This window comes from Phocoena phocoena, chromosome 1 (genome assembly GCF_963924675.1).
Source record: "Phocoena phocoena chromosome 1, mPhoPho1.1, whole genome shotgun sequence".
NCBI classification, from domain to species: domain Eukaryota; kingdom Metazoa; phylum Chordata; class Mammalia; order Artiodactyla; family Phocoenidae; genus Phocoena; species Phocoena phocoena.
This window is the reverse complement of record NC_089219.1, coordinates 103,426,664-103,437,417: the sequence shown is the minus strand read 5'-3', so window position 1 is coordinate 103,437,417 and position 10,754 is coordinate 103,426,664. Positions and strand designations below refer to the sequence as shown.

Sequence of the window (10,754 nt, the reverse complement as noted above, 5' to 3'; positions counted from 1 at the left end):
ATGCCTGTCTCCATCGTGGACTTGTACTGAATGGGACGAGCCCTTTGTTGTATTAAGCTGATGATATTTCAGGGCTAATGTGTGAGCACAGGGTAACATAATGCTTTATGTCTATCTGCCTCCAATGCCTGCATTCTTTCCAGGTATCGTTTCATTTCCTAAAACAATCATCCCTCTCCTGGCTTTGGCTGACAGTTCTAACATCTTGCATCTTGACTGCATTCTGGCTTTTCTCATGTATGACCTTTGACCTTCTTGTCTGGGGGACTGCTGAGGTTGGCTATACACGTCCAAACATGAGGTTTCAGAGGCTTTAAGTGACTCATCTAGCCTCACGCCCAGGGCCCGGACTTAAGAGGCTGGGCCTGGGCCTCTTGCCTGCAGGGCACTAGCTCTACCAGATGGGAGGGTAGGACTGGTGCTTCCTAACACGTGGTAAGCATGTTAATTCCACACACAGTTTGAAAGCACTTCCTGTGTCCCACATGCTGAGGACATGACGATGGATAAGAAACAGCCCTTGTTTTCAGCCTTGTCATGGAGATAGGCCGTACCTGCAATGCAATGTTGTAAGTAAATAAAGGGGTGCAAAGAAGGGGCCCAGGGGGACTTCCCTGGTGGCTTAGTAAAGAATCCGCCTTCCAATGCAGGAGACGCGGGTTCGATCCCTTGTCGGGGAACTAAGACCCCCACATGCCACGGGGCCACTAAGCCTGCACGCCACAACCACTGAGCTCGCGTGCCTCAACTAGAGAGCCCGTGTGCCGCAAACTACAGAGCCCATGAGCTCTGGAACCTGTGCCACAACTAGAGAAGAGAAAACCCGCATGCCGCAGCTAGAGAGAAGCCCGCGTGCTGCAGCACAAGATCCCACGTGCCACAATGAAGACCCGACACAGCCAAATAAATATTAAAAAAAAAAAGGGGGGGCCCGGGAACCTGATCAAAGGAATTCAGGGCTGGCATCATGGGGAAAGTGCCCTTTGAGCTAGATCTTAAAGAATCAAAGGAGCTCACTAATGGAGTAAGTGCAGTGAAGAGAATTCCACGCAGAGGGAACAGTCTATGCAAATGCACAGAAACATGAAATGTGAGAAATTTTGTTGACTAGAGCAGAAGTGTGAGGCCAGAAGAGAGGGTGGTAGGTCAGGCCCTTGGAATCCAATGGGCCTTTAGGCCTTATAATGCAGGCCAAAAGAATTTGTGTCACCAGAATTTACTTTTGGGGAAGAAAAAGTAAATTTTGATAATATTTATTGAGGAATTAGCATGAGCTACATTTCTTACATAGATCGCTTCACTTATTCCTTATAAGAACCTTATGAGATAAAGAATATTATCAACATTTATGGATTATTGTGCTTATTGAAAAAAGCTACCTCTGGTAGCAGAGTTGGGGATAAACTAGAATGCATAGAGCCTGGTGGCAGGGAGAATATTTTAGGAAGTATGCAACATTCCAGGCAAGAAATGGCAAGGCCCTGAGCTGAGGGGCAGCAGAGGGAAGGAGAGAAAAGTTCAGATGTCTGAGTTGTTTCTATGGGACTTGGTGGTTGATCAGCTGCATCTGGGAGGCTGGAAGGCCCCACTAACCATGAAAGGAATCACTGGAGGGGCAGGTTCATGGGGAAGCATGTCGTCTTTAAGGTTCCTGCAGATGTCGAGGTAGAGATTTCTACTGAGGAATTGGATTTGGAGACCAGGAGAGAGACTTGAAGTGGGAATACAGATTTGGGATGCTCTACCTATAGATGATAAATGAGGACACGGCAAGTGAGTGACAGAAAGAGCTTGTGCACTAGAAAGGAACGGCTCTGGAATTAAATCCCAGCTCCATTATTTACAGGTGGTACGTGTGATCTTAAGCAAGTTAATCTGTGACCTCCGTTTCCTCATCTGTAAACTTGGGGGTGATAATGCCGACCTCATAGAGTTATAATAAGCATTTAGAATGCCTAGTGGCATGTCTAGAACATAAGAAATGGTCAATAAAAGGTAACTATTCCTGGATGAGTAGATGAAATCACAGGCGGAGAGCGTGTACAATGAAAAGGAAGCAGGATGAGGCTGGAACCCTGGAGGACAGCAACATTCCAGAGGTAGGTAAACAAGCAGAAGCCAGCAAAGGAACAAGAAAAAGGAGTCAGACAGAAGTGTCCCTGAAGCAAAGGAAAAAGATCATTTCAAGAAGAGATGGATTTGTTGGTATCAACACCTAGAGGACACCTACAGGAAAAAAAAAAATACAATGGCAAATAAATCTATGAAAAGATGCTTAATCCCACTCATCATTATAGAAGTACAGATTAAAAAGATAATAAGGGATTTCTTCTCACCCGCGCCGAAGTTGTGTGTGCAGGTCTGACCCTCATCCCCGTCTTGCAGGCTGTTTCGACGCCAGGACCCCCTAAGAGACGATGATGTTGGGCACCGAAGGCGGCGAGGGATTCGTGGTGAAGGTCCGGGGCTTGCCTTGGTCTTGCTCGGCCGACGAAGTGCAGTGGGCTTTTTCTGACTGCAAAATTCAAAATGGGGCTCAAGGTGTTCGTTTCATCTACACCAGAGAAGGCAGACCGAGTGGCGAGGCTTTTGTTGAACTTGAATCAGAAGATGAAGTCAAATTGGCCCTGAAAAAAGACAGAGAAACTATGGGACACAGATATGTTGAAGTATCCAAGTCAAACAACGTTGAAATGGATTGGGTGTTGAAGCATACTGGTCCAAGTAGTCCTGACACAGCCAATGATGGCTTTGTACGGCTTAGAGGACTCCCCTTTGGATGTAGCAAGGAAGAAATTGTTCAGGTCTCAGGGTTGGAAATCGTGCCAAATGGGATAACATTGCCGGTGGACTTCCAGGGGAGGAGTATGGGGGAGGCCTTCGTGCAGTTTGCTTCACAGGTAATAGCTGAAAAGGCTCTAAAGAAACACAAGGAAAGAATAGGGCACAGGTATATCGAAATCTTTAAGAGCAGTTGAGCTGAAGTTAGAACTCACTATGATCCACCACAAAAACTTATGGCCATGCAGCGGCCAGGTCCCTATGACAGACCTGGGGCTGGCAGAGGGTATAACAGCATTGGAAGAGGAGCTGGCTTTGAAAGGATGAGGCGTGGTGCTTACGGTGGAGGTTATGGAGGCTAAGATGATTATAATGGCTATAATGATGGCTATGGATTTGGGTCAGATAGATTTGGAAGAGACCTCAATTATTGTTTTTCAGGAATGTCAGATCACAGATACGGGGATGGTGGCTCTACTTTCCAGAGCACAAGAGGACACTGTGTACACATGCGGGGATTACCTTACAGAGCTACTGAGAATGACATTTATAATTTTTTTTCACCCCTCAACCCTGTGAGAGTACATATTGAAATTGGTCCCGATGGCAGAGTAACTGGTGAAGCAGATGTCAAGTTTGCAACTCTTGAAGATGCTGTGGCAGCTATGTCAAAAGACAAAGCAAATATGCAACACAGATATGTAGAATTCTTCTTGAATTCTACAGCAGGAGCAAGGGGTGGTGCTTACGGTAGCCAAATGCTAGGAGGCATGGGTTTGTCAAACCAGTCCAGTTATGGCGGCCCAGCCAGCCAGCAGCTGAGTGGTGGTTATGGAGGCGGCTATGGTGGCCAGAGCAGCATGAGTGGATATGACCAAGTTTTACAGGAAAACTCCAGTGATTTTTTCAATCAAACATTGCATAGGCAGCCAAGGAACAGTGAACAGCTACTACAGTAGTGGAAGCCGAGCATCTGTGGGAGTGAACGGAATGGGAGGGATGTCTAGCATGTCCAGTATGAGTGGTGGATGGGGAATGTAATTGATCCTGATCACTGACTCTCGGTCAACGTTTTTTAAAAGAAAAACAAAACTTAAGTTTTAACAGTTTTGCAATACAAACTTGTGGTTTATGCTTACTCTAAGTGGAAATCAGGATTGTTTTAAAGACTTAAGGTTCAGTAATTTTGAACACAAACATTCATTTAGGATGTAACTAGGTTGAGTAATCTGTTACTGTTAAATAATTTTCAGCTTTTCTCAAGTTAGTTATATTGTAGGATGTACTTAAGCAGTAGGTGTATTTAGGTTAAAGCAGTTGAATTATGTTAAATGTTGCTTACAACACATTACATTGAACACTGTTTGGATGCATTGTTGAAAGACATGCTTTTTTGTGAAACTCAATATAGGAGCTGTGTCTACAATTAAAAGTGAAACATTTGGCATGTTTGTTAATTCTAGTTTCATTTGATAACCTCTATGGCACATAAGTTTAAGCTTTCTTTTTAAGTTAATGGGGAAAATTTGAGATGCAATACCAACGCTTTAGGATTTTGGTCTTGGTGTTTGTATGAAATTCTGAGGCCTTGATTTAAATCTTTTCACTGTATTGTGATTTTCCTTTTAGGTGTATCGCGCTAAGTGAAACTTGTTGAATAAATCTTCCTTTTAAAAACTAAAAAAAAAAAAAAGATAATAAGGTACTATTTTTTGCTATTAGATTGGTAAAGATTATAAAGTTTAGTAACATCCAGTGTTGGCCAAGGTGTGGGAAACAGGTGCTCCCAGGCATTATGGGAATGTACATTCATGTCATACTTAAAGAGCAATTTGTCAAAATATATCCAAATTGTGAAGGCACGTGTTCTTGACCCAGGCACTGTACTTCTAAGAGTTTACAACAGACTCATAAGTATTCAAAGATGTATCTTTAAGGATATTAATGATCACATTGTTGAATACAGCAAAAGAAAACTAGAAGCAACCTAAATGTCCATCAAAAAGGGACTGGTTAAATAAAATGTAGTACATCCTTACAACTCAGCTGGGGTGGCTGGGAGAAGGTAAGGGCTGGGATGGGGATGCAGAGGCCTTGGAACAGGCATGATGGGAATTACTGAGACTGTGTGTGTGTGAGTGTGTGTGTGTGTGTGTGTGTGTGTGTATGTGTGTGTGTATTGGCAGGATACAGTGAACGGGCCAAAGAGGAGAATGCCCAGTATGGGCTGGCAATACCATGGAGGAGAGGCATGCTGAACATAGTTTTGTTTTGTTCAAGAGGCAGAGGCTGATCCCAGGCAATGTGACCCTTCTCCCCAACCCCATCAATCGTTTTTTTTTTTAAAGTTTACTTATTTATTTTTGGCTGCTTTGTGTCTTTGTTGCTGCGCGAGATCTTTCGCTAGTTGCGGCGAGCAGGGGCTACTCTTCGTTGTGGTGCGCAGGTTTCTTGTTGCAGTGGCTGCTCTTGTTGTGGAGCACGGGCTGTAGGAGCGTGGGCTTCAGTAGTTGTGGCTCGCGGGCTCTAGAGCGCAGGCTCAGTAGTTGTGGTGCACAGGCTTAGTTGCTCCATGGCATGTGGGATCATCCTGGACCAGGGATCGAACCCATGTCCCCTGCAATGGCAGGCAGATTCTCAACCACTGCACCACCAGGGAAGCCCCCCATCAATCTTTAATTTAATTTACTTTATACACCAAATATATTTGGTATGATTGGGTTTCTTGTAAACGCCCCTTGACCGGGGGCTGAGTTTTGTGTCAAGCATGACATGGGACCAAAAGAGAGTCAAGCCATACAGATGAGGTAGACAGCCAACATCTGGGTCACATATGCACTTGCATATGTGTAAAAATTCTCTATAAGTGTATGCAAAAACCTGTTATCAGGGTAAACTCTGGGAAGCAAGACTGGGGATGTTGTATGGAGATGGACTTTACTTTTCAGTTTACGTCCTTCCAAACCATTGGCATTTTCACTTTAAAAGCCATTTAAAATTGTATCACTCAGACAATACAACTGGAGAATAATGACAACTCCTAGCCAACTGAATAGAGTCTCAACTTTTCCCCTGACCTGATACTTGGATGATTGTGAAGACATCCACCCAATGATTCTTACAGAGTAGTACAGGTGAAGAGATGGTGCCTGCAAAGGTTTGAATATGACACTTTCCTGAAATTACACAATTCATGCATTATAGAAAAAGGAGTGTTTGCTATTCTTCTTCATAGGTGCTTGACAGAGGTTTAGTGGCTTTAATAATATTTAAAATATTTAAACCTTCGTCCAGAGTTAAGATATACATGTATCCTCTCATTTGACTAAATTTGAGGGGAACCATAACTCAGTTAATTGTGAACCGCTACTATGATAGTAACCCTCTACTCTGTGTTTGGCATGAATACTGCACCGTTCTCCTAAGCAATGTCCTGAGTGATCCATTAAACCGAAACAAGGCATTAGAGTTCCAATGAGTCACCCACACAATACTTAGTAGTTATGTATATACTATGTTCAGGACATTTGAGACTCACTTTTACAGCAATTATGAAATTTTCCAATTTAATTCAACTCTTGAGGAGGGCGGTGCCTTTCCCGAACTGCAGAAGTGCCTGTTGAAATCCGGGGACGGAAATTTTCCATTTTGAAAGCAGAGTCATTGCTTGTAATGCTGTTGCCCCAGGCAGGCTGGAAGCAGAACTGGAAATGATCACGGCTTGTCTGGCAGGAGAAGTCCTACATTGATGTTCCAAGTGATGCAAACTTTCCTGGCTTCAGGAGAAAGACCCTCTGTGAGCTGGGGTTCCTGCCCCATGTCCACCCATCAGGAAAGAGCTGCTTCCTCTACCTTCCTCAACGCTCCCGGTACCTCCATTTCTACCTCCCTGGTGCCCATTTAATGCTTTTTAACATCTGGACAGTTCATCTCCATTTACTCCTCTGAGGCTGCTCATGGCCATGACAGCGCAGAGGGGCCACCAGATCCTATTTTTAACTTTGTCTCCCAACATTTTATTAGAACAATTTTTTTTTTTTTTTTTGTGGTACGCGGGTCTCTCACTGTTGTGGCCTCTCCCGTTGCGGAGTACAGGCTCCGGACGCACAGGCTCAGTGGCCATTGCTCACGGGCCCAGCCGCTCCGCGGCATGTGGGATCTTCCCGGACCGGGGCACGAACCCGTGTCCCCTGCATCGGCAGGCAGACTCTCAACCACTGCGCCACCAGGGAAGCCCCTATTAGAACAATTTTAAACATTCAGAAAAGTTGAAAAAAAATGTGCCGTGAATAGCCGTATACTCAGCACTGAGATTGTAACATTGACATTCTATGCTGTTTTGTCACATGTCCAGGCCTCTGTTTTCAGTACCATGTGTGTTCAGCATCCACGCTGGTCCTGGTGGCCACAAAACTCTGTCTCTGTATCAATAATAGACTTAAATACACAATTTAATAAGTACTTATATTCAAAGAGATACATTTAGTACCTGAGCAAGATACAAGGTACTTTCACACATATGATCGCCTAATTTTTCAACCCATGAAATAGACATTATTATTGTTCCCAACTTAGGGCTAAGAAAATTGAGACACAAAGAGGTAAAGGGACTTCCAAAGTTATTTATAGCTAAAACTGTTATTATAAAAGAAACAATTACAAATGAAATAGCTTATATCTTTAAAACAAAATAAATAGTTATATTTAAGTGCTCTTCTTAGTGTTTAAATAATACACTGGCAGAATTACGTTGCAATCATTAAATGTGTGTTTCAGAGAGAGACGTTTTAAAGTGGTCGTTTGCATGCAGCCGTTTTGACATGGCTGTTTACCAAGTCCTCAGAGAGTTTTGTTTTTGTGTTTTGTTTCTGTAGTTGTTATTATTTAATGTCAGCCATTTTAGCTGTAGCACTTCATTATTTTTCCTCCTGGAGAATCAAAAGTGTCTCATTTGTTTTCCAGTGTTGCTTGATGAAAATTCACGGGTACCAACGGCTTAGTATAAATAATCTAATAGAGGATTCTGGACAACACCAGAAAATACTATGCAGTTTCATACTCATTTTTACTTAGCCTAAAAACAAGCCATAAAACTTTCAGTTGCAAACAGCTGTCGTGGAGCCTCTGCTCCCACAAGCTACAAAACAATAAAGCACACCGGGACAACGGCAAGCATTCAAGTGCGCCACAAGGAAAAAGCATCTTAACAGTTAACAGTGATGTAAGGGATGGATTTTGGAATATGGGGAGGTCTACAGAAAGGGGAGACAAGAGAGGCCAAGAGTAAGCTTTGCATTGCCTGAGACCAGCCCCTAGAGCTCTCCACTTTTACAGAGGCCCCTGCTAGAAAACTAGTCTATGTATGACAATCTAAATTTAGAGGGCACTTGACAATTAACCAAGCACTTTTCTAGAAATTATCAGACTTGAATTTCCCAACAACTAAGAAAAAGCCAGGTTCCCATTTTTTCTAAGGCTGAGGAGTTAAATGACTTAACCAGGAAGATTCAGCATTTCTGTGGAGCATGGGATTTAGAAATCAAGGACTTGGATCTGAATTGCATTTCTGCCTCTTGCTAGCTCCAGGCCTCTGAGCCATTGACTTAACCACTCTGAAACTGTTCGCTGTGAAAAGAGGATAATAAAACCTATCTCATAGGCTTGAGGTTAGGATTATGTTGTTATGCATGAAAAGTGTCCTGTGAACTGCAGTATATGAAATGAACTTGGTTATTGTTAATATACAGATAACACATCAACTGTGTTAACATGTATTTTACTTCATTAAACTTTTTATGATGACATTTTTAAACATACACTAAAGTGTGTTTGAAAATAATGAATATATTTATAATGAACCTCCATGGGTCCATCACCTGGCTTCACCATTTATCAACATAAGACCAATTGTACTTTATAACCTCTACTATCCCACTCTCTGCTAGATTATTATTTTTTATTTATTTATTTATTTTTTAACATCTTTATTGGGGTACAATTGCTTTACAATGGTGTGTTAGTTTCTGCTCTATAACAAAGTGAATCAGTTATATATATACATATGTTCCCATATGTCCTCACTCTTGCGTCTCCCTCCCTCCCACTCTCCCTATCCCACCCCTCCAGGCTGTCACAAAGCACTGAGCTAATATTCCTGTGCCATGTGGCTGCTTCCCACTAGCTATCTACCTTACTACGTTTGTTAGTGTGTGTATGTCCATGAGTCTCTCTCACCCTGTCAAAGCTCACCCTTAGATTATTTTTTAAACAACCCCAGAGTTTATATCACTTCATTCAAAAATACTTAAACATGTATCTCTAAGAGATAAGGGCTCTTTAAAAAATATATCCATCATACCATTATCACATCTAGAAGAAATTAACAATAATTCCCCAATACCACCTAGTATTCAGTCAGTATAAAAATTCTGATTATACCATAAACGGTTATTTTATCTGAATCAGGTCCAAACAAGGTACACACGTCAGTTTTGCTGCTATTTCTCAAGTCCTTTTAAATTTATATGACGACCTCCCACCCTGTCCCCACCCCCCATTTTTTTTTTTTTACTTGCAATTTATTTGTTGAAAAATTGGGGTAACTTGTCCTATAAAATCTCCCATGTTTTGGATTTAGCTATTATATCCTCATGGTATCTTTTACATGTTCTTCTATCCCCATTGGTTTGTATAAACTAGTGATTGTATCTGAGGCTTGATCAATTTGTAAATTGTTGGCAGAAGCATTTCATGGATGGTGCTATTTCCTATTCCATCACAACAGGAGGCATATCATGTTTGATTGTCTTTATTTTTGTGATCTTAAAGTTGATCAATAAGTTCACACAGAGAGCCAGGTATGCAGAGAATAAAATTTCCAATTTGAGGAGCTTTCTTTAAGAGGAAGAAATATAAATTACAAATATAAAATTAGGTTCTAGGTCTTGAAGAGGACCATGCAAGTGAGGGGTGCTGAAACTTACAGTATATCAGCTCAGGGTAAATCCACCTCTGAATTCAGGTGAAATCAGCCTGTTTCATTCATTACTAGGTTCCCCATCAACCTTACTGAATGGCTGAGCATCATTGATGATCATTGCCTAGATCTGGGTTTTTCACTGTTACAAATTTTAATTCTGTCATTCCTTACACATTTATGAGCTGGTCTTCTTGTGTATAAAAGAACAGTCCCATGTTAGTGATTTGATTACCATGTGACTCAGTCAGGGTCCAGACAAGAGGCAGAAACCACACAGTGAGTGGAACAGAAAAATGTTAATATAAGAAATTATTAAATAGTAATAGAGGATTAACCAGTAGGGATTAAGAAACTCTAAAGAATATAGGACTAGCAGACACAGGGAAGAGCCATAGCTCTCGAGCTGAGTCAGAGCACCCAAGGGAGTGACAAACTGGAAGAGGGTCTCCCTATCCCCGAGGATGGAGAGAGCGTGGCTGTAGCCCACTTGATGGTGGAGGAGTTCATGGAAGTACTTTAGGCCAGGGCTGGCAAGCAAAACTTCCCACTGGATGCTGACAAAGCTTCATAGGAAGCCATCCACTGGTGTGCTGCTAAAATTCACTGAGATGTCCTCCACACTACTGACCACCGTGGATGGCAGGAACAAGCCACTGGTGTGCTGCTAAAATTCACTGAGATGTCCTCCACACTACTGACCACTATGGATGGCAGGAACAAGCAGGAGAACACACTGGAGCCACAAAGAGAAACTCCTTCCTCCTGCAGTGTCCTTCCAGTGGCCTCTACTGACGAAACCTTAACACTGGTGGCCGTAGGAGAAATATTCACAGGGTCCAGCACCAGTATCACAACACAGAGCCAGGAAGGGTGGGTCGAGAGCTCATACAATGATAACAGACATGTCGTGAAATGTAGTTCATACAGGAAAGGCAGAATAAATGTTTTGTTCTTTCCATTTATTATCCAGTTTTCTGAATGAGTTAGTGCCCTG

The 10,754-nt window shown here is 42.4% G+C and overlaps 1 protein-coding gene across 1 annotated transcript; it reads left to right on the top strand.

Annotated features, from left to right (window-relative positions):
* Positions 1 to 2,417: 2,417 nt before the first annotated feature.
* On the top strand, positions 2,418 to 3,822 carry LOC136122420 (heterogeneous nuclear ribonucleoprotein H-like). Its single transcript, XM_065876447.1, is given in 2 exon segments — positions 2,418 to 3,653; positions 3,706 to 3,822. Coding segments are annotated over 2 exon segments (1,353 nt in total).
* The last annotated feature ends 6,932 nt before the right edge of the window (positions 3,823 to 10,754 follow it).